The sequence below is a fragment of the Bidens hawaiensis genome, unplaced genomic scaffold (genome assembly GCF_021521415.1).
Source record: "Bidens hawaiensis isolate Kalapana, Puna unplaced genomic scaffold, B.hawaiensis_p1.1 tig00000055_1, whole genome shotgun sequence".
NCBI lineage: Eukaryota > Viridiplantae > Streptophyta > Magnoliopsida > Asterales > Asteraceae > Bidens > Bidens hawaiensis.
Genome location: NW_027491016.1, coordinates 6869544 through 6895060, shown reverse-complemented (window position 1 = coordinate 6895060; position 25517 = coordinate 6869544). Strand labels below are relative to the sequence as shown.

At 37.4% G+C, this 25517-nt stretch overlaps 1 protein-coding gene and 1 pseudogene across 2 annotated transcripts; one reads left to right on the top strand and one right to left on the bottom strand.

Moving 5' to 3' along the window:
* Window positions 1-3044: 3044 nt before the first annotated feature.
* On the top strand, window positions 3045-16814 carry LOC143554333 (uncharacterized; annotated as a pseudogene). The gene is made up of 4 exons (XR_013139005.1): window positions 3045-3665; window positions 15924-16016; window positions 16103-16170; window positions 16571-16814. The product of XR_013139005.1 is annotated as an uncharacterized LOC143554333 (transcript).
* A 1013-nt stretch (window positions 16815-17827) lies between these two features.
* LOC143543068 (5'-adenylylsulfate reductase-like 4) lies at window positions 17828-20288 on the bottom strand. The gene is made up of 4 exons (XM_077035509.1): window positions 19975-20288; window positions 19024-19211; window positions 18276-18400; window positions 17828-18162 (listed from the first exon to the last, which is right to left on the bottom strand). The coding sequence occupies exons 1-4, from the start codon at window positions 20272-20274 to the stop codon at window positions 17828-17830; spliced, it is 948 nt and encodes a 315-aa protein (XP_076891624.1). The 5' UTR covers window positions 20275-20288.
* Between the last annotated feature and the right edge of the window lie 5229 nt (window positions 20289-25517).

Below are 25517 nucleotides of genomic sequence, written 5' to 3'. Positions count from 1 at the left end.
TGAGATTGCTAAAAACAAGTTATTTTGCTTAAGAACGCTTTTATATTTTCTACTAAATATATTTATTTTTTTAACTGATTTAAATATATTTAAATATATTTATTTTTTTAACTGATTTAAATATATTTATTTGTAGTTGAATCACAAAGTATTTGATACTTATTTTAATAATGTTTTCTATTATCTTTCTACGAACGACTTCGGTTACCAACCTTGCCCGAGGTGTACAAGCCTCCAATCACAACATGCCAACGGAAGATTCGGGATAGATTTGAGCCAACGAATTTTCACAATATATTAATCAAATCAAAATATACATGTATGGATTTAGTAATTTATAAATGGACAATATTACCGTAAAACATATTTGCATAAGTACTATGTGAAATGGATTCATGAAATACGTACGTTAAACATTATAAGGAACACGTAACATTAAGTCAAGACTACATAGTACATACCATATACTCATTAGCTTTTTATTTGAACATGTTTTTTTAAACGACTATACACACTGATATATTCCTACGTCTACTTCTAAATAATTTTTAGAAAGTTTACTCTCATTTATTCAAAAACACTATTATTAGCTTTTTATTTGAACATGTTTTTTTAAACAACTATACACACTCATATATTCCTATGCCTACTTCTAAATTACTTTTACAAAATTTTCTCTCATATTAGGTTTTGAACTGTGATGTATACTTTTCAAGATAAGAGATTTTGTCACCCAACTAGAATGACATTTGCACATGTTTAACAAATATCTCTTTACTTTATGTGTTTTGCGCGTGGGTTGGACGTTTGTTGATGGAAGAGTAAAGGGATTGTCCTTTTAGCTAGTATAACAAACAATTGGTAGTTGAAAAAAATTTATGGCTTGTGTATATGGTTGGTGAACTTTTATTTGATGTGTCTAGTTCATGTCATGATATCATGGTGGTTAGTTTGAAACACTACCCATGTGATGACTATACAAATTACGACACATATTTAGTATGCATATATTGAAATGCATAACCATTATTTTAGATGTTAACTGAATTATCATAATTTAAATATATATCTTAAATTATTTTTTTGTGGTTAACCGACCAAATATTGGATTTCAATCCATTATTCACACTCAAAATAAATTTCAACAATTAAAAACCCTTGAAGAACATCTGAAATGAATTCAGGTAAGCAATCAACACCAATATTGCATGACAAATGAATAATACCAAACTACCCAAATCAGGTTAAATCAGCTACAACTATCGTAATAATTGAAGATATTCTTTGAGATTACATTAATAAAATAAACTTCACACATTTATAAAACATTATAGTGAAACAACATATCATATCATGAGCACAATCCCAAATAGAATTGATGTGTATTTTGATGTGAAATAAGCCTTATAGCATCTTCCATTGATGTGTATTTTAATGTTGAATCCTAAGAGCATTCCCATTTCTTCCCCAATCCATAAATTCAAATATACATTAGAAAACATTATATTTTCTTTCTTATTTTTAATTAAATAATATTTTTTTATACTTTTATTATTATTTTTTCTCTATCTTTACTTACAAGTTACAACCACTTTCAACAAAAATTAAAAAATCATAAGATATGAAAAATAACTTTTCAAATATACAATGACTGTATTTCTCTCTACTTTACTCACAACACCATAAACTACTCTCTACATTATAAAAGCATCACTCACAGCATATGTTGGATATAATGTGAACGCTCTAAGTGACATCTATATAGATAAGAGATATAGTTCCTTAGTGGCGAACCTAGTATATAACTAGGGTTAGCCTCTGCTACCCATCAACTTTTCGTGGGTAGTACAAAGTTTATGTGTTTTGGTCGGTTTTCGTATTTCGCTGCCCCTAAAAAATATAATGTTACCCTTGTTTGTTTAAAACCCAACCAAATTAAAAGCCAAACTCAATTAAAGCCCAACCAAATTTAAGCACAAACTAAATAAAACCGTTTGTTTGTTTTTCCTTTATGCTTAAACGTTTGGTTTAGGTCGGACATCAACATTCAACAAACTTTTATTCAGTCGTGGCTTCCACCCCACACTGCCCCAACCCCCTGCATGCTATAGTTGAGTAGCCAACGGTCGATGCTCCTTCAGTCCCTCGCTTCCTCATCCGTGGTTTGAATCTAGTTGTTCAATTTAGGTATTCTTCTTCTACCTCTGCTTAAAATTGTAATTGTTTACTTGTTTGTATAAATTGTTAATTTGGAATTGTTATGGGTAATTAAATGATTTTTTTAACAGTGAACTTTTAATTTTTATTGTCTTTAGGATTTGAACCAAAGACCTTCCCTTCAAACCCAGGTGTTTTAAAGGTTTTGTCTTTAGCAATGAAGCACCACCATATTGGTAGCAATTGAATGATTGATTATGGTTTGTTGGATATTCGGATAATATGAATTAGAAATTGTAATTGATTAGAGATTTAGGGTTTATGTGTAAATTGAAATTGATTATAGATTTATGGTTTAAATTTTCTCCCTTCTAAAATTAGGGAATGTGGAGATGAAACAACAAAGTCTTATTAGCAATCTTTTTAAACGAAAATTACAAGAAATGATGATATCGGTCCAAAGGCAAGTTAAAAAAACCAAAAACCTACTGTATGAAATATCATAAAAAAATTCAGTTATTCTATAAAATACGGTAAAAAAATTTTGTTTATATTATATGAAATACAGAAAAAAAATTTAAACGTTATTCCTAAAATTAAGATATAGATTCGCCACTGTAGTTCCTCTCATTGATGCTCTCAAGTAAAAATTTATCAGAAATAAAAATAATATCAATCATTATGATAAAAACAAATTTAAAAAACATACCAAATTACCAATCAATTTCGAACTCCTCCCAAACACATTACATATGTGACCCCCATATTCTCCACACATACATATTACACACACACACACACACACTGAACACCTCAACTGTGTGTAATCTGTAATCTCTTGTTCATAATCACCATACACCACACCCATTATTAAATATTAATATAATATGACCAAGTGCTTCAGCTTGACAGCCACCCGTTCGTGGTGCCTCCGGTCCACCTTCACCACCTCCGGCCTCCGGTCCACCCTCACCGACCTCGGCGACGGCACCGTCATCCACTGCTGGGTCCCCAAGACCCGCAAACCCACCCGACCCGACCTCCTGCTCCACGGCTTCGGAGCCAACGCCATGTGGCAGTGGGGCCCCGACATCATCCCACGCCTCGTCCGCCACTTCAACATCTACGTCCCGGACCTCGTCTTCTTCGGCGACTCCTCCACCCGGCCGGACCGGACCGAGTCGTTCCAGGCGCAGTGCGTGCACCGGGTGATGGAGATGAACTCGGTGGAGAGAGTGCGGGTGGTGGGGTTGAGTTACGGTGGGTTTGTGGCGTACAGCATGGCGGCGCAGTTTAAGGAGATGGTGGAGCGGGTGGTGATATGTTGCGCCGGGGTGTGTCTGGAGGAGAGTGACCTGGCGGCGGGGATGTTTGTGGTGAAGGATTTGGAGGAGGCGGCGGACATGTTGTTGCCGCAGACGCCGGAGAAGATGAAGGAGTTGATGCGGGTTACGTTTGTGAAGCCGCCCGTCAAAACGCCTAATTGTATACTTGTCGACTTCATTGATGTAAGCAAGCAAGCTCACTACCACATGACTCTTTTTTAAATATGTTCTGGTAGTTTATATGGATAAGTTTATATTTCTATTGATGGTTATAAATAGTTAAAACCGACTAAGTTACTTAAATTGAAGCGAGTGGGCGGGTTTGAGATGAGATTCTAACTGATTTATTGTTTGACGTTTGGAACTGACCGAATCACTTAAATCGAAGCATGTCGGTCGATTTGTGATTCTGCTATATTTATTTGGTCGGTTTTGTTGGTTTAATGATCCGGTGAGGTGTGAAATTTTGAACGGATGTTTACTTTTGTTATTATTATTAATATTGGTGGTGGTGGGAAAAATCAGTTAAACCATAAAAACCGCAAAAAACAAAACATTTTTATGAAAAAGAAGTTAAAACTATGTTAATTTTATATGATAGTAAAAGAAAATACAAATGTGATTAATTTTTTTAGTTGTAAAAAAAGTTATTATATCATAACTTTTAAGGTTGTGATAAATAGTTATTCTTCATAGCTTTTATGATGCTTTTAACTATATGAAAATGAGGGAATTTGTTGGAAAAAAAAAATCAAAACCACTTAACTTAAATTAATTAAGTTTAATATAATATGGACATGGCAATTAGTTGGTGATGGAGTGGTAAATGAAAGACTTAAGTGTTTCATCTGACCCAGGTTCAATTCCTGCTTTTATCATTTAGTTTCGGTGGTACCGGGTGATGATGGGAGACTAGGCGAGTATGTGCGTTCACTAATTGGATCCTTGAACTGAACGGGTTTACCTCACCGCATTGTCATACCTTCGGGCGAGTGCTTTAGGTGAGGGTTTTCTACGGATCGAAAAGCGATTGTATCTCGATATGATGAATTTAACCAATAACCCGTTTAAAAGATTCATTAGTAGTCATATATATATATATATGACTACCAATGAATCTTTTAAACGGGTTATTGGTTAGATTCATCATATCGAGATACTATTATAGGGGGTGTTTCTTCACCTTATTTCGAGTGAAAAATGATATATTACTATAATACCTTATCATCAAATTAGTATTTATAACACATATTTAGTATTAAGCGCTAATATCACCATTATTAATTTTCCATATTTAGTATCACTATCATTACTAATATCACTATTACTATTGATCTCATGCATATAGTTTTTGAGCCGGGGTCTTTCTGGAAGCAACTTTTCTATCCCTTGGGATGGAGGTAAGACTTGCCTACATTCCACCCTCCCCAGATCTTGCAAACAGTTTTGTTATTGGTGTGATTTATACTGAGTATGGTTGTTGTTGTTGTTATATATATATATATATATATATATAGGGAAAGTATAAAATAAAAACCCACTTGAATTGTAAAAACCCTATATAAGATTTTTTTATTTGTTTTTTTTTTGTTACACACGTAATATATGTTAAATTTAATACAAAACATCGAAAAATCAAAAAAACATTTTTTTGCTATTTTTTAACATTTTTTTACTAATTTTTATATATGTTTTTAGGAGAGAGAAAATGTTATATATATGTTTACATTTTTTATTAACTTTAATTGTGGACCACAAGATTTAAACTTTAATTAAAAACATATAGTTGAGAATGAGTTTCTAGAGTTTTCACAACTCAAGTGGGTTTTTATTTTAACCTAACCCTATATAAATATATATATATATATATATATATATATAATATATGGGAGATTTCAAATGAGAACCCCTTTGAGTTTTAAGAACTCGAAAGAACTCAGTGTAACGATTTTTTTTTTCGAATTTTTTTTACACATGCGTAATATATGTAGATTACATACACAAAAAAATTACAGAATTTTTTACGCATCGAGTCGACATTTTACACATGTGTAACGGACGTAAAAGTTAGTGTAATCATGTCACACCCGGCCCTGAGCGGCGGAAACAGCCGGGCGCGCACGAGTGGGGATTGATAATTAAGCACGGGCCATTGCAAAACATTCAAAGATTTTTATTGCGCATGAGGAGTTTAGTACAAACACATTACATCGTTCAAAGATTACAAAAAGAAACATCCAAGTATAAAACTGAAGATTTCCTCGCTATATCCCCTTGCGCGGCGGGTAACCGTGCGCATCGAGGGGATAAAACCAAAATCTTCCAAAAAGCTTGTTTTAGATGTTCAGCGTGTGGTGCTCTAAGTGTGACTCCCTGCGCTACCTAGTTATCTCCTGAAAGACACGTAAAAACATTTGAATCAGTATAAACTGAGTGAGTTCACAAGTTTTAGTAACTTGATAAAATCATTCTGAAACATTTCTGGCAACATCATTAACATCTGCTTGGTAAAATCGTATTAACACATAATTCTGACAATATTCTGATAAAAATCGTTCCGCGGGTTACGCGTGAACAAATTCTGGATACGGTGCTCGTCTAAGTGGTGCAGCCACTACGAGCTAAAATAACGTAAAACCGTCCCGCGAGTTACGCGCAGACGTTTCTGGAAAACTATGCTCGTCTATGCAAAGAGGCATTGCCCCTACGAGCTAAGGATACCGTCCCGCGGGTTACGCGCGAACAATTCTGAGAAACTGTGCTCGTCCATGCAAAGAGGCATTGCCCCTACGAGCTAAGGATACCGTCCCGCGGGTTACGCGCAGACGTTGTGCCGGAAAACAAGGCGCTCGTCCATGCAAAGAGGCGCGACCCCTACGAGCGGGCTCAACCCCATAGTACTGCCCCATGCCAGGCACTCGTCCATGCAAAGAGGTGCGACCCCTACGAGTGGGCGGATCAAACCAGCAGTCCCTACCCTTAGAGTTCCAATGGTAAAGTGATCACTTACTCGAGTTCTAGCGCACATACATTGAAAACCTTAGATAACCGTTTGCATTGCTCATCATGAAACATAACTTAAACACATAATCGCTTTCATAGCTTGTAAGTATACCATGATAAAACATTATTTAAGTACGTGTCCCTCGCCCCGAAAGCAGTTTAAAACAGTGAAAACAGTGAAAATAGGGGCTGTGAGACTCACCTGTGGTTCTTGTTAAGGGATTAATCGAGATTCGGGTTTTCTTGGTGTTGGCCTCGGAATCGAAGGTCTAGAATACGATTAAATAATAAGTATATATATTAAGATCAAGAAATAGGAGAATATAAGGGTTGGATAGTAGGTCTCAAGGTTATATTCTTGGCTTACCTAGTAACAGGATCGGAGCTGGAAACAACGGATGCTTGGGAAAGGATTAGTGCAAGTTTGTAGTTCTTTGAAGTGTGTTTTGGGTGATAATTTAGGCTACAAATTTATAGGCAAACTCAAGGGAACACAATCCCTTGCTTTAGGGGATTGAAATCTTTTCATATTTAAATGTAATGATGATAAAGTATAGAAGTTATTATTATTTACTTAAGAGTGGAGTGGTGGATAAAAGATTTTGATTTGATCTGGACAGAACATGCAGATCTGGGGTTGGTGAAAATAGGGTGGCTGACAGTTGACTTTTCATGTTACAGTGTGCTTTTTCAGGTACTTTTGTCAGTGTACAGTAAAAAGTGGAAAATCTCTGAAACACGCTACTGTTTCCTTTCGGGCGGGAGTAATCTCCTTAACTGGAGAATAGACCAAGTGTTCTGCGCGTATAACTTGGTGCGCATAGCTTTCTGCGTATAGGACATGTCTTTGCTGCGGGTAGGTGCGTAACCTTCTCGCAGTTAGGGACTTTTGAGTTTCATTTGTAGATTCTCCAGGTGGTCTTGGTATTTCAACATAGTGATCAGTCATGTTGAAGTCAATTCCATCTTGGAGCTTCAGACAAACTAGCTCTCAACGTTCCCGCCATGCGGGTAGGTTAGTTCCCTTCCGCACGCGCATAAACGATGTAGGATGCACCCGCCTTAGCATCATGCGGGATGGTCATCCCATAGACAACATAACTTTGAAGTTACATGAAAACATAAAGCCAAATTATTCACGCATGGCGCATATAACATATGCTCACGCTGGTTCTTAACATGGTGCGCTCGCGCAGGTTGCACATAACAACTGCACGCGTTGACTAACATGGCGCGCTCGCGCAGGGCGCACATAACAAATGCACGCGCTTATCATTTACAATCACCTAATTATTAGGTTGATTACTTAGCTTATGGGTTTGGGAAATTACCGGTTGTCACATTCTCCCCTTGTTAAACGAATTTCGTCCCGAAATTTAGGAGACGTTGCTGGCAGAAGCCATGTTCTGAAAGAGGTGTGGGTATTTTGTGCGCATCTGGTCTTCTCTTTCCCAAGTGAATTCAGGCCCACGCCTCGAGTTCCACTGAACCTTTACTAACTTGATTTTGCTTCTGCGTAACTTTTGTTCTTTCCAATCGGTTACTGCTATGGGTTCTTCTACGAAGTGCAGCTGTTTGTCAATATGAATTTCTTCCAACGGTAAAATCAACGTTTCGTCAGATAAACACTTCTTGAGGTTGGATACGTGAAACGTATCATGAACTCCACTGAGTTCGGCGGTTAGACGGAGTCTATAAGCAACTGGACCGATCCTCTCCAGGATCTCAAATGGTCCAATGTAGCGCGGATTTAGCTTTCCTCGCTTACCGAAACGTGGGACTCCCTTCCATGGAGAGACTTTCAAAAGTACTTTATCCCCTACTTGAAACTCCAACGGTTTCCTTCTCATATCAGCATAACTTTTCTGTCTGTCGCGTGCTGCCTTAAGGCGATCCCTTATCTGAAAAATCTTGTCTGTTGTTTCTTGGATCACTTCTGGACCAGTCATTTGCTTGTCGCCCACTTCAGCCCAACACAGTGGGGATCTACACTTGCGCCCATATAACGCTTCAAACGGCGCTGCCTTGAGGCTTGTGTGATAACTGTTATTGTAAGAAAATTCAACCAATGGAAGGTGGGTATCCCAACTACCTCCAAAATCGATCGCGCATGCGCGCAGCATATCTTCCAATGTCTGGATCGTTCGTTCGCTTTGTCCATCCGTTTGGGGGTGATAAGCCGTACTCATGTCCAGTCGAGTACCTAACCCCTCTTGTAATGATCTCCAAAACCTTGAGGTGAACCGACTATCTCTATCCGAAATGATGGACACTGGGACTCCATGTTTTGAAACTACTTCTCGAATATATAGTCGGGCTAACTTTTCCATTTTATCAGTTTCTTTAATCGGCAGGAAGTGCGCTGACTTAGTTAGCCGATCTACAATAACCCATATCGTGTCGTAACCCCCAGGTGTCCTTGGTAGTTTGGTGATGAAATCCATGGAGATTTGTTCCCACTTCCACATGGGAATTTCTGGCTGTTGAAGTAACCCCGACGGCTTCTGGTATTCAGCCTTTACCTTTGAACACGTCAGGCACTTACTGACATGTGTCGCGATGGCGCCTTTAAGATTGGGCCACCAATACAACATTTTAACATCTTGGTACATCTTGTCTGCGCCAGGATGTACGGAATACCGCGTCTTGTGAGCTTCGTTTAATACCTGCTCGCGCAGTCCTCCCTTGAGAGGGACCCATATGCGGTTGGCAAAATATCGAGTGTTCCCTTTAAGTTCCAAATTCTTAATCATACCCCCAAGGGATTCAGTTTTAACAAACTCTGGTTTCAAGGCTTCTTGCTGAGCGTCTCGGATGCGCGTAGAGAGCTCTGCGTGAATTGTTAGCTTTAGGGCCTTGACCCGTAGTGTTTTTATTCGCTCCTTTCTGCTTAGCGCGTCTGCTACCACATTCGCTTTCCCCGGATGATACTTGATCTCGCAATCATAATCATTCAACAATTCAACCCATCTTCGTTGCCTCATGTTTAAATCCTTCTGATTGAATATATGTTGGAGGCTCTTATGATCCGTAAAGATTACACATTTCGTACCGTAGAGGTAATGGCGCCAAATCTTTAGCGCGAAGACAACCGCTCCAAGTTCTAAATCATGCGTTGTGTAGTTCTTTTCATTGGTCTTGAGTTGGCGCGAGGCATACGCTATAACTTTGTCTCGCTGCATAAGGACACATCCGAGTCCCTGGTGTGAAGCGTCGCAGTAAACGACGATGTCATCCGTCCCCTCTGGTAAAGATAAAATTGGCGCACTACATAACTTCTGTTTCAACATTTGAAATGCCGCTTCCTGATTCTCGCCCCAAATAAACACCTTGTCTTTCTGAGTTAGCGCGGTCAGAGGTAGAGCTATCTTGGAGAAGTTCTCAATGAAGCGTCGATAGTAGCCAGCTAGTCCAAGGAATTGCCTCACCTCAGTTGGGGTTTTTGGCGCTTCCCAGTTTTCGATGGCTTTAACCTTAGAAGGATCGACGTGTATTCCTTTCTCGTTTACAACGTGACCGAGAAAGTGAACCTCTCTAAGCCAAAACTCACATTTAGAAAACTTTGCATACAACCTTTCTTTCCTTAACAATTCCAAAATCAACCTCAAGTGTTGCTCATGCTCGGCCTTGGTTCGGGAGTAAATTAGAATATCATCTATAAACACAATCACAAACTTGTCCAAGTATGGTTTGCACACACGGTTCATCAGATCCATGAATATAGCCGGCGCATTAGTTAGCCCGAAAGGCATCACTAAGAACTCATAATGGCCATATCTGGTTCGGAAGGCTGTCTTTGGCGCGTCTTCCTCATGGACCCTAAGTTGGTGGTATCCTGACCGTAGATCTATCTTCGAATAATAACTGGATCCCTGCAACTGGTCAAATAAGTCGTCAATCCTCGGTAAGGGGTACCGATTTTTGACTGTCAGCTTATTCAGCTCCCTGTAGTCAATACACATCCGGAACGAACCATCCTTCTTCTTAACAAACAGTACTGGAGCTCCCCAAGGTGAAAAGCTTGGGCGTATGAAACCCTTATCCAAAAGTTCCTGTAACTGATTGGATAGCTCTTGCATCTCAGATGGAGCTAATCGATAAGGCGCTCGGGCTACTGGCGCAGCTCCTGGGACCAAATCAATTCGAAACTCGATTTGTCGCGGTGGCGGCAATCCGGGCAGATCTTTAGGAAAAACTTCTGGAAATTCGCGCACTACAGGTAAGTCTTCAATTCTTCGCTCATCTCCCTTCTCTATTACATGCGCCAGGAAGGCGTAGTACCCTTTCCTTAGGCACTTGCGCGCCTTTAGGCACGAAATCAGTTTCGTCGCAACTCCCTTTCTTTCCCCTTGAATCATCAAAGTTTCTCCGTTCAACAGTGGAATCCGAACCTGCTTCTCATGACAAACAATCTCCGCGAGATTCTCGACCAACCAATCCATACCTACCACAATATCGAAACTTCCCAAATCTATTGGCAACAAGTTTATATTGAACTCATGACCTCCCATGACTAATACACATTGCTCAGTCCTTTCATTCGCGCATAACTGCCTACCATTGGCTAGTTCTATAGTATAAGGTTTGTCTAGCCTACTGGTCGCTAAGCCCAGGGAGTTTTTAAACTCATGGGATATAAAACTTAGGTCAGCGCCAGTATCAAATAAGACAGATGCATAATGACCGTTAAGCAAAAACGTACCGGTTACCACATTCGGCTCTTCCTTTGCTTCACCCGCGCCGATCACAAAAGCTCTCCCGCGAGCTTGGTTTCCTTTCTGTGGGCAATCCCGACTGAAGTGTCCAGGCTTCCCGCATGCGTAGCAGCTGTCGCTCGATCCAGCTTCTCTGATGCGACAATTCATCGCCTTGTGTCCTGGTCTGCCACATTTGGCGCATTCGATTTTTGCGCATTCACCCTCGTGGTGATACTTGCATTTGCTGCACCATGGGCGAGGCCCGCTGTATCCTTTCCTTGATGGTTCCGCGGCTTGAATCGCGTAAACCCTTGTGCTTTCCTGCTTCTTGGGCGGTGGCTGCTTGAAGTCTGACCCTCGGTGGGAGTTCCATTTCCTCTTGGAGTCAGAGGTTCGCTGCTCGTTCAAGCGGGTGGTCAACATACCCGCACGAACCGTATCCCTTGTAAGGGTGATGGCTCGCGCAACCGCCTCGTCAAAGGTCGGAGGTGCGGCGGCGTTGAGCGGGACTCTAACGACAGGAGGTAACCCAAAGATGTACCTCTCGATTTTCTTTTCTTCTGTGTTTGCCATGTCTGGCACCAGCTGGCAAAGCTCGTTGAAACGATTGGTGTAGGCATCGATATCCGTTCCTACCATGGTGTGGTTCCAGAATTCTTGTTGCAAGCTCTGAATTTCTGCGCGTGAGCAGAACTTTCTCATCATCATTTCTTTCAATTCTTCCCAGGTCTTGTGAAGAGCAACTTCTCGCCCCAACGTCTTTACTTGGAGCTTCCACCAAGACGAAGCTGCTTCTTGGAACATGCAGGTCGCGTAAAGGACCTTCTGGTTTTCACTACATCCGCTGATGGAGAGAACGGTCTCCATCTTGTCAATCCAATTGTAGAGCCCAATGGCTCCTTCGGTGCCTTTGAACGGCCAAGGCCTACAGGCCATGAATGTTTTATAGGAGCATCCTTTGTTCAAGGCTCCTGATTCGGGTTCTGGGGTCTCGTTCTCTTGGCGACCCTGACTAGATTCGGCCTTGCTGGCCTCATGCGTTGCAATCGCCTGCGCGATTATTTCTGCGAGCTCCTCGGGTGTCATGGTAATTCCCTTGGCTCTGGTTGGAGGCATTCTTTTCATAAAAAGAAAATATAACAAACTTAGCGCATGTACTCAGAGCACATAATGTTCTTATCTCTAGACACTGTGACCCGTGTTCCTAAGTGCGTGTGTGATTTTTCTTTTGAAAATATTCTTTTGAAAATATTCTTTGAAAAATATTTCATGCGATTCCCCAAAGGTTATAGTCTAGGTTAAAAACTTCTTTTCCTAGTTCGCTATAACCAGTGCTCTGATACCAATCTGTCACACCCGGCCCTGAGCGGCGGAAACAGCCGGGCGCGCACGAGTGGGGATTGATAATTAAGCACGGGCCATTGCAAAACATTCAAAGATTTTTATTGCGCATGAGGAGTTTAGTACAAACACATTACATCGTTCAAAGATTACAAAAAGAAACATCCAAGTATAAAACTGAAGATTTCCTCGCTATATCCCCTTGCGCGGCGGGTAACCGTGCGCATCGAGGGGATAAAACCAAAATCTTCCAAAAAGCTTGTTTTAGATGTTCAGCGTGTGGTGCTCTAAGTGTGACTCCCTGCGCTACCTAGTTATCTCCTGAAAGACACGTAAAAACATTTGAATCAGTATAAACTGAGTGAGTTCACAAGTTTTAGTAACTTGATAAAATCATTCTGAAACATTTCTGGCAACATCATTAACATCTGCTTGGTAAAATCGTATTAACACATAATTCTGACAATATTCTGATAAAAATCGTTCCGCGGGTTACGCGTGAACAAATTCTGGATACGGTGCTCGTCTAAGTGGTGCAGCCACTACGAGCTAAAATAACGTAAAACCGTCCCGCGAGTTACGCGCAGACGTTTCTGGAAAACTATGCTCGTCTATGCAAAGAGGCATTGCCCCTACGAGCTAAGGATACCGTCCCGCGGGTTACGCGCGAACAATTCTGAGAAACTGTGCTCGTCCATGCAAAGAGGCATTGCCCCTACGAGCTAAGGATACCGTCCCGCGGGTTACGCGCAGACGTTGTGCCGGAAAACAAGGCGCTCGTCCATGCAAAGAGGCGCGACCCCTACGAGCGGGCTCAACCCCATAGTACTGCCCCATGCCAGGCACTCGTCCATGCAAAGAGGTGCGACCCCTACGAGTGGGCGGATCAAACCAGCAGTCCCTACCCTTAGAGTTCCAATGGTAAAGTGATCACTTACTCGAGTTCTAGCGCACATACATTGAAAACCTTAGATAACCGTTTGCATTGCTCATCATGAAACATAACTTAAACACATAATCGCTTTCATAGCTTGTAAGTATACCATGATAAAACATTATTTAAGTACGTGTCCCTCGCCCCGAAAGCAGTTTAAAACAGTGAAAACAGTGAAAATAGGGGCTGTGAGACTCACCTGTGGTTCTTGTTAAGGGATTAATCGAGATTCGGGTTTTCTTGGTGTTGGCCTCGGAATCGAAGGTCTAGAATACGATTAAATAATAAGTATATATATTAAGATCAAGAAATAGGAGAATATAAGGGTTGGATAGTAGGTCTCAAGGTTATATTCTTGGCTTACCTAGTAACAGGATCGGAGCTGGAAACAACGGATGCTTGGGAAAGGATTAGTGCAAGTTTGTAGTTCTTTGAAGTGTGTTTTGGGTGATAATTTAGGCTACAAATTTATAGGCAAACTCAAGGGAACACAATCCCTTGCTTTAGGGGATTGAAATCTTTTCATATTTAAATGTAATGATGATAAAGTATAGAAGTTATTATTATTTACTTAAGAGTGGAGTGGTGGATAAAAGATTTTGATTTGATCTGGACAGAACATGCAGATCTGGGGTTGGTGAAAATAGGGTGGCTGACAGTTGACTTTTCATGTTACAGTGTGCTTTTTCAGGTACTTTTGTCAGTGTACAGTAAAAAGTGGAAAATCTCTGAAACACGCTACTGTTTCCTTTCGGGCGGGAGTAATCTCCTTAACTGGAGAATAGACCAAGTGTTCTGCGCGTATAACTTGGTGCGCATAGCTTTCTGCGTATAGGACATGTCTTTGCTGCGGGTAGGTGCGTAACCTTCTCGCAGTTAGGGACTTTTGAGTTTCATTTGTAGATTCTCCAGGTGGTCTTGGTATTTCAACATAGTGATCAGTCATGTTGAAGTCAATTCCATCTTGGAGCTTCAGACAAACTAGCTCTCAACGTTCCCGCCATGCGGGTAGGTTAGTTCCCTTCCGCACGCGCATAAACGATGTAGGATGCACCCGCCTTAGCATCATGCGGGATGGTCATCCCATAGACAACATAACTTTGAAGTTACATGAAAACATAAAGCCAAATTATTCACGCATGGCGCATATAACATATGCTCACGCTGGTTCTTAACATGGTGCGCTCGCGCAGGTTGCACATAACAACTGCACGCGTTGACTAACATGGCGCGCTCGCGCAGGGCGCACATAACAAATGCACGCGCTTATCATTTACAATCACCTAATTATTAGGTTGATTACTTAGCTTATGGGTTTGGGAAATTACCGGTTGTCACAAATCAGTTACATATATATTCTCTCTCCTACTTTGATTTTTTTTGTCAGATTTAATCTCAACCACATATTCCAATTCATTTAATTAAATGTGTGATCTAGAACGAGAGTTCTTAAGTTCTTACAACTTAACATGGTTCTCAAAATATCCTTTCCCTATATATATATATATATATATATATATATATATATAATACGGAAATAGAAAGGGGAACGGTGGACGATCAAAGTCCACACATTGTTCAAGGAGCTCAAATTGTCAAATAGGGAAAGATCTTAACGCTCTCTGGATGCCACATTTATGACGCATTGAATTATGATAGCGTATGGGTTCACCCCACTTTCTCGCAACATACATTATTAATTTGCTTTAATTGTATTTTATTTTATATTTTGAACGGCTCAAACCGGCTAAATTGCATAGGGATACATTCACTTTTTGATCCGGAAAAAATCCTTATCTAAGACCACGCCCGTAACACTGCTCACAGGCACGACAGTGTGATGAGGAAAAACTTGTTTAGTTCAGGATCCAACTAGTGTTCGCCACCTACTCGCGTAGTCTAAGACCACTTTTTGATCCGGAGAAAATCCTCATCTAAGACCACGCCCGTAACACTGCCCACAGACACGACAGTGCGATGAGGAAAAACTTGTTTAGTTCAAGATCCAACTAGTGTTCGCCACCTACTCGCCTAGTCTTCCATCATCACCCGGTTTCTCACTTTCTCCCTTACCACTCCATTACAAACTAATTGGCTGTTTTAATTGCTTACTTATGATTTTTTTTGAACTTATACATGGGCAATTTTTTATAGTAGATAATGTAATAAATTTTTTTAAACTAATACGACCTTTTTTAAAGTAGATAATGTAATGATAACAGACACATTTTTCTATATTTTGTGTGAACGACTAACTGAATCTCTAAATTTTTTTTTAACGGGAATTTCTTTTTAAATATACTTGAATCTATACATTTGTTTGCGATGAGACTTAAAACCCTCTTATCATATGAGAAAGGACACATTTTTAAGTAATATTTTATCAACGTGCAGCACGTAAATAAACACCGTTTATAAGTAATCCCAAACACTCCTTATATTCACAACATGAAATATTGGGTATAGGAAATGAACAGAGAACATTTACAGGAGAAAAGAGAGTTGATTCATGCTCTAGCCAAAGACCGAAAACTTTCAGACATTCCAAAAATACCCCAGGTCAACCTCCCTACCATCAAGTTTGACTCGGTTTTTCACTTTTTATAAATGTTAAAGACTCATATATGCACCTTTTCAAATTGCAGCCAACCTTGATAATATGGGGCGAAAAAGATTAAGTTTTCCCATTGGAATTGGGCTATAGATTAAAAAGGTTCGATGTTCATCAAACAATGACAACGAGACTTCTGCGTGTGTTAATATACAAGCCTGAGCTGGCTCATGAGCCTAACCAAACACACACACACACATATATATATATCTTCATTGTAACTACTATATATAACATTATCATAAAAATACCTAAATACATCAAGTGATAAATAAAAATTATTTAAATTATACATAAAAAATCATTTTAAATATATTTAAGCTAATTAATAAATAATAATGAGGCAATCTCAGCTTTAGGTATGGAGCTCGAAACGAGCCAAGCTTGAGGTAGACGAGCTTTGGCTCAGCTCGGATCGTTTACACCCTAGTTTTGACTAGTCAAAGGAGAGAGATAACTGCTATTGACTAATGTGATATTTATATGAATAATAAAATTGCAGGCATTTGGGTGATAATGCAGATTTAGTGGTGTTAAAGGATACAGGGCATGCTTATATTGTTGAGAAAACAAAGGAATTCTACAAACACCTAAAGTCCTTTTTACTTCCACAAGTCCCTCCTATTCCTTCACCTGCCACACCAACCGCTACAACCACCACCACAACCGTCACACCCACCACCACAACTAACAACCATGAACCTCATCATCTCCACAATATCGGCCCCACCACAGTTACCACATAGTTCCTACGGTAAAAGTGTCAAGGAGCCAACAAATATAGGCACTTTCGAGTTGCAACTCTTGGAATCGAGTCTCAGTTCTTAAGTTTCTAACTTCCAATTATTAATGACTTGATATGATTCATGTAACCCAGCGGCTAAATTATGTATGGAAACTAGTACCAAATAAAATACGCTTTAACGACATAGTTTCCAAAGCTAAAGCGTTATATATTATCAAACAAAGATGAGGATACAAAGCGTAAATATGAATCCTGCAATACGTGAGATTGCTTATGCTTTATTTGATGAAACAATCAGATGTGTTAACAGGTTGAAACTTGAAAGTCCTCAAAAGTAACAATATGTTTTCTATAATCATATTTATTACTTAACATGTTAAGTCGTTAACTTTTTATCAAAGAGTTAAATAAGAAATGGTTGTGAAACATATGCATGTGAAGACTACTCAAAGTATTCAACTTTCTGGTGCCTGATGGTAGAACACTTATGTTCTGTGGTAACTTTACTTCAACTTGTGTATTTATACTCAAGTCTTTCAAATTCGCATAAAATACCTCTTAAAGCACTTCTAAAAATAGTTTACCACAACTTCTGGTGCCTGATGATACACTTAAGTTCTATGTGTATTCTAAAGATCATTATTTACTTATTATAAATAACCTATTAACAATGTATTCTTGTGAAAACAAAAATAATTCAATTAGTTTTGTCTACCTACAAAGATACACAAAGTTTCATGATGTACAAACATAAATATGAAAATCCAAAACTTGTACAACATCCCTGCAACGACGTTATTATTACAGATGCTGATACAACTACAACAAATAAAAATGAGAAAAACCATTTGTTTGATCCAAGTACCACATATAAATCTATCCTTTTCTTCAATAAGCATACAATTATGTCATCTATGATACATAAACATGAAGCAAGTTACTTCAAAGACCAATTAAAACAAATAAAACTCTGATATTAGGAAGAAAAAAAAAAAAGAGGATCAAATTAATCAACTAGTGCTTTCTTTCATAAAAGGTTGTTCGCACAAAAGAACTAAATAACTGTATGGCACGATTCAAATAAGCAAAAGGTTGTTCGCACAAGAACCGTGTTCTTCGTGCGTATTGAACAGACGTGACGATAAAAGGGTAAATTAGGTAAACTGACCGAAAAACGACAAACAAAGTGGCCAAAGCAAGGTATGTTTCTTGCCTAAGTAGATTTTCAGGAGATTTTGCCCATGTAAACGGGCAAGTTTCGGGATCCGTGTTGTTATTGTTGCCTTTTTCGTGTACTATAGTGTCCATTGTGTTTCGGTTTTTTATATCATTTTGTTCAGCATTAATACCTGTGTCCATTGAAAAATGTATAAGTTAAGAGAAATAATGCAAGAAAATTATGACACATAACAAAGCATTATTTTTTATAGTAACTTTTATAAAATATGAAAAGACTTGATACCTGTAACATTTGTGTAGAAACCCACAAGAGAATTCAAAGTTCGGGGCCCATGATAACGCACACGGATGGTTGAGTTTAGTATAAAAAGCGTAGGAAAGCCGTTAACTCCATATTTTGTAAGTATGCTACAAAAAAGAAAAAGCAAAAGAAAAATAAATAACTAGTGTCTTATCTAATCAGATTAAATTTTCATCCGTTTGGGTAGTAACTTTAAAAAGTCGCATGTTTGGGGTTCATGGTTTTAATTTTGTAACAAGTTTGGGTTCTAAGGGGGTGTTTGGGATTCCTTATTTTACCTCCTTATAACTTTTAATTAAGTTAATAAGTTACAACATTGTAACTTATGAAACTTTTCCTCTCACAATATAAGCAATCCCAAACACCCTATTACTTTTTAAAAAGTTAGTAAGTTATAAGTTGGTGAAAATAAGCAATCCTAAACACCCCCTAAATTCTAAGACTAACTTCTATTAAGTTGAAGAGCATCTGTGTCATTTCATATCTGACTAACTAAGGGACTGATTATGCAAAGTTTTAAAGCTAATGGGTAAAATTATAAAAAAAAAACTTAAGAAAAGGTATTTTTTTAACAGTTTTTATAATCATACCAATAAAGCAGGTCAACCTGACGCGACCTAAAAAATAGTACCTATTTTGATCAGAACCCATTTTTCATACCACATAAACATGAGTACAAAATATAATAAATGTTTGGAGATATGTAAGTGAGAGCATAAAGTTTGCAAACCTCGGCTTCAAAACAGATTCTTCAATTGCAAAATGAGGGATTGAAGGATACAATGAAGGCATTGTTGATAAACTCGGTTTAAAAACAGTAGAAAACGGGCACCATGATGCATAAAACACCACAACAACATAATCATGAGTGTTGGTATCAACCATACATAAAGCCTTTTGCAATGAAGTTTCATCTCCCTACAAATAATAAATAAACAAATTATTAATACAATTAATCCAGGTAGACAAATACAAAATGATAAACAAATTGGGTGCATTCTTTCAAAGTGATTATATGATTAATAAAATAATAGCAATCATGATAGGGCCGTAAACTAACTGAACATTGTAAACTGTTCTAGAACTGTTCAGCGGGAAGTTCGTATAATAAGAAATTTCATTTGATTAACTAAATAAACGAATACGAACAGAGACCGTGTTTGTTCAATTGTGTTCGTTTACGTTCGTTTGTGTTGTTTTTTAATATTTTTAACGACTTTTCTAATCTTATCATATAAGTTTAAGCAAAATCATTAACTACAAATCAAAGATACATACCAGTACTATGTGATTACTTTATACGTAAGATTAACATACGAATATGAATGTTAAAAACACCCACACAAACTTGAAAACCGGACCGAACCATTGAACTGACCATCCTCTGTTAAGCTAAATCAAATAAAGCAATGTTTGTGCTCGCTAGTTTGTGTTCGTGCACAAACAAGTTCATTTCCTTACTGAAAGAGCACGAACAATAAATCTCGTTCTGTTAGGCAAAAACTCAATATACGAACATGACCTGGACCTTGTTCGGTTCGGTTCATTTACAGCCCCAATCATGATTCATAACAAGGTCTCTTTTGCTCTAATCACAAACTCCCTAATTAATATATGATACGAAACATCCAATTTTTTACACATAATAACCATATAAGTATGTAAGTGTATAAATAAATACCTCAATAACACCGAGAGAATAATAATAATAATAATAATAATAATAATAATAATAATAATAATAATAATAATAATAATAATAATAATAATAATAATAATAATAATCGAACCCAGTCACCGGACAAACCGAATCGTCAAATCCAAATATCAAACCTCCAATCGACTTCGTAGGACAGATTAAATCAGAAACCCTAGAAACCACATCGGCGCACGTTAGCCTACCAAGAAGCCCCAATATAATCAACCCGGTTCGCAAAACCCTAGCTGGACTCATGGTTTTCGTTAATCTCGATATATACATACAGATCGATCAAATTCATACCCTAATGTTAAGGATTGAGTGAGCCTGAGGCTCCGATGAACTGCAATTGATATGCATATGAATCAGAATCAGAATCAGAATCAGAATCAGAATCAACAGGTGGTGTTCATTTTGGGGGCTTTTGGAGTCCAATGTGAATGATAATGATAATGATGATGATTCACACTGTCAACTGTTTTTATGATAATCAGCATCCACTATCTTAAATTGCTGTTTGGGCCCCTTGCAATTAGATTTGTATAAAAAAAAACAGGTTTGAAACTGACCCGGTACCATGAACAGGTTTGACCCAAACTGATTCGGATTCCAATCCAATCGATAGTTTGTAGAGAAGGTTCTACCACGTGTTAGTGAAACTGGTTTCAACTATCAACCCGACCCCATTTGTAACAGTTTGAAAAACCAGTTTGTATTGTTTGAATGAGATGGTCGTATCTTTTTTATCGTTTGGGCGATTTCTAGTTGGTTTTTCCATGTTTTTTTTTACGCATTCTGGGTGTTTGTTTGAATCATAAGTCACAACACTCATAAACGCTAAAAAATGTTCATTATTCTCGTAATGTTTAAATATATCTCTCAAATGGTTTCATCAAGTGTGCAATCTTCCATTGGTTATTGATTGTGGTTCCTCAACAAGCGGGTCAGTGGTTCAAACCCACCATTTATAAGGAAAGGTAAGGAAGATAAATTTTCGATCTTATCCGCTATAGCCCGAAATCTATGAGACGACCCCAATGGTCGAAGGTGAAGACGCAGTTGATGAGTACCTATGTAGCAACTCGAGTGTGGCGAGTGAAGATTAAAAACATCACGATAATAGCGACGAATAAAAAATAAAACGTTAAAAAATAAATTACGAGTTGTATGTCATTCAATATATTAGAATTTATGTTCTTTTCTAAGTTTTTAAACATTAAATAAAAAAGGGGCATTCAGTTATTTTTATTTAGTTTGTGTTTTTTGTAACATATAATACAAAACACATAAAAATGGTTTTGGGTACCGGTTTGGACCCGAACAAATTACAATCTGACTTAAATTGGTTAGTAATGGTTCGAATCATTTCCTCCACAAATTGGTTTATATCCCCATCTGGTTTTGACCAATGTTGACCAAACCAATTCGATTTACCAACTGAACTGCTTCGGGCCTAAAACCCGATTTGTTCACCTCTACTTGCAATTGATTACCATATTTTACCCCACCCAACATAAACAAATGCAAACGGTGTGCATAGACATTTAGACAATATGTTTGGGCTCAAGCCCAAAACTAAATTCATTGGCAAACAGTCTAACATACATACGAAAACCCGATAAGGCCTAATGGTAATTGGTATACCTAAATTTAGGCTCAAATCCAGCCCAAACCGGGAGTGATTGAGCGACTAGGATGTCTTTTTAGTAGATATGTATGTGTTGTAGGCATTTTAATGATTTTATCCTGATTCCTGATATTTGTGAAAGGCTAATTCGGCCTCCAAAATTAAGCTTAACTAGTTGTATTCAATCCATGTGTTGTGGCTGGGGCATAACATCAATTTAATCGGTACTGATTCGGTTTGTTATGGTATTTATATTATACCAACACTTGCTATGGGGTGAGTTATTGTAAAAACACAATGTTTTCTAAAAAGCGTAAGAATGAATGTGAGCCTTTAGATCATTACATCCAATGGTTTAGATAATAAGTTACCAAAAAACCATATAGTTTCTAAACTTTAGCATTACCGTATAGTTTATTAAGGGTAATTTTGTCCAAATGTTATACTAATACACATAACCGCCAAAACCATATGTCAGGAGGGAGCTATAATTACGCCTACTATGTAGGCTTTTCCATCAGTTTCAAAAATCTCTATTCCACTATTCAAGCAACAAAAATTCAACAAAATTAAGTTTAAAAGCATACTCCACTCATCAATATCGTCCAAATCAACTGTGTTTTAAGGAAATCATCGTCCAAAGCTTTATGTTTGTTATTGTCATAAATGAAATTCAATAATTTGTCATAAATGAAAATAGACTTTATGATTCACTGATTTTGTAGACATATAGTTCGTTAGATTGAAAGGGAATTTTTTTTATGGCCAGCTACATATGTTTGGAATAAGGTGTGCTTGAAAAGATGTTGTTTACGAAATTATGGTTGTTAGGGATTTGGATTAAGATAACTTAAAAGCAGAGATGAAAAGTAAAGATTTAGGAATCAGTTTTTTGATAAATGATGTTTTGGATATATGGAAACAAGATTCACGTGAAAATCCCATAATTTTAGGAGTTTAACCGTATAATTAATATTTTATTTAAATTTAATGGAAATATAAATTTACTTATATGCCCTTTAGTTTAATTTAAGAACTATACCACGTGTCAAAATTATATTGGTTCTTACCATTCTTATGAAATTGTTTATTCTTATTTAAACCCTTTTCCACTTGCTATAGCAGTTGAAGAAAAAGCCTAAAATAAATAAAGTCGTAACATGAGCAAAAGAATATTGAAACATTATAAAATTAGTATTTACAATTTAATTAATTAAAATATTAATAAAATAGCATGGTTAGAAAAATAAAAAGGAAGAAGAGAAAGGAATATCAAACATGTTCTAAAATTAGTATTTAAAATTTAAGTCATTAAAATATTAATAAAATAACAAAGTTAAAAGGAAGGAAAAACGAAAAAAAAATGAAACAAAAAAGAAAACATTTGTAGGCATAAAAACCAAAAATACACTATTTATTTATTTATAATATTACATTTACATATAACTTTCTGTATAGAGCCCTGTACATTTGGTTTCTATTGTTTGTACTCTTGATTTAGACAGCTATCTGTCATTACTTCTTGCTACGTGTCAATCCAACTTCACACATGCCTGCCATCTTCAACATCACCTTTATCTCATCTCCAGAATCCACCGTTGTCTTCTACAACTCTCTCTCTCTCTCTGGCATAAGAAATTGTTTCTACTTCACCTTCTATCTTCATCTTCACCTACTGTTGCTGGGTTCGATTTCGGAACCCTATGTAGCGTTGGTATGACCCTAATCGATCCGGCCACGGCAATGGTCGCCGCCACTGATAATGGACGATCAAGCCGATCTGATAAATCTTTCTTTGTTCATTAAATTGTTGTTTTTTGGAATTTTCAAATACTACATAGGCTTATTATTGTGGATGTTTAATACCATGCATCCATCTAAGTTATTGTTTTGAGACTTATACGTGGTCTTTTAGTTTTATATAACTAGAATTTTTTTAAAATATTTTTATGTTACTGCTATGTAATTTGGTTTCTGGTGTTGTCTTCATGTTATCATCGATTGTTCATTCATAATTCTTATGCAGATAAAGGGAATGATGGTCAAGGTGAAACCATGGTGGTGGAGATGGTGGTTGTGTTGGTGAATAGGTAGGTTTTCGATGCAAAAAGGGAAATGGGACTCATCAGAAGCCACATGCCTTGACATGATACTTTTTCCCATTTCGAGTTCAACACAACGATATCCCCGGAAATTGACCGGATAATCGAGAAAACATATAAACAAGAGTTATGCTTATTACAAACATGGTAACCTATCAGGATTTGGGGTTAGTTTGGTCATCGTATATCTTGATGAAAGGTAAGTTTATTATTTATTTGTTCATTAATAGTTTGTTGATTGTCTGGATACATTTGCTGTCAAACAAGCTTCAACAAAGGAACATGTTTGGCCACTTAGATTTGTGCAAAGCAGGTAACAAAATTATTTTATATTGCACATATCTAATTGTGGGTGTACATGATTCGTTTCAGCTATTAGCCTCAACCGAAGTAACCAATCGGTTCGGTTTATTCGGTAAATTTGTCAGTTTTTTGTTTGGTTCGTTAATAACCAAAATCAATAAAAGCCACAAATATATAAAAATGCAAATGGTTTGGTTAATCTAGGTTCGGTTGTTGGTTTTCAGTTAACAGTTTGGGTATTGCTAACCTGAATATTTAAATTGAAAAATATACATTTGAAAATACATGATTATAAGTAAAGGCATCAAATTGCATCCATCGACACTTGCTCATGGCTAGACCAAACTAGCAACGGTATAGTGTAGCCAAGAATAAGACCTTCAACCAACGTTGAAGTATTCGCATTTTATAAATCAAAATAACATCTTTGGCCATGCCATTGGCATTAAAGTCTGCTGATGTTTAATGACATATTATTTGCAGGAAATGAAGAGTTGTAGTATAGAGTAATAAAGCGAATCGGCTAAGAATATGTTGAATAAGGAAGAAGGTATATAGCTTATGACAAATGAGGTAATGGTTGAAGACTTGCTTACACACACTGATAGGATTATATAAACACACAACTATGTCTTATTAAAAAAGATTTAAGGCTATAGAGCTACTATTATGGAGGTGAGGGTATGACAAGATGAGATGAAGAAGAAAAGGCTTATCCCAAGATTCCCGCAGTTTAATTGTTTCACCTTCATGTGTGTTTTAGTATGTTATAAACTTCATTTAGCATCCAGGATCAAAGAAACAGAGGTTTAATGTTTGTTTTAGTACTAACAAGTCTTAAATAATAAACTAGCACTCTTTTGTAATTAGTCATTGTCTCTCTTTTGTAATCGGTAGCTGCACATATTTTGTAGAGATCCTCAACTATAATGTAAGGAAGGCTTATTTTGTTGCTATGTAAAACTTTAATTATGCAAGCAATAGACATGTAAAACTTTAATTATGCAAGCCATAGACATGTAATTGTTGGCCTAAACGGATCAAACAATCAGATCAAACACACAAACAAACGAACACGATATGTTGGGGACGAACACGATATGTTGGGGTGATAACGCGACTCTTTTCATATAACCAAACGAGCTTATCAAACAAACTTCACGGACATACAAGAAGAAGAGACTTCTCTTGACTCTCTCAAATAAAACTAATAATCTAGACCCTATTTATAGATCTACTAAACTTGTTCTTCAAGCCAAATCTAACTTGTTAAACCAGACAATCTTATTCTAGAATATTTCATATTAAAATAAACTTAGCAAAACAAACCCCGAACTTTAATCACTTAACAAATCAAGATTAAATCTTCATTCACCCCCTTAATCCTGAATTTGTACCACCAAGATCTTGAATCCCTAATAGCACTCTCAGCTCTTTAATTTTAATCATTGATTCATCTTTATCATTTCTTTTCAGTTGTTTGTAACAGACTT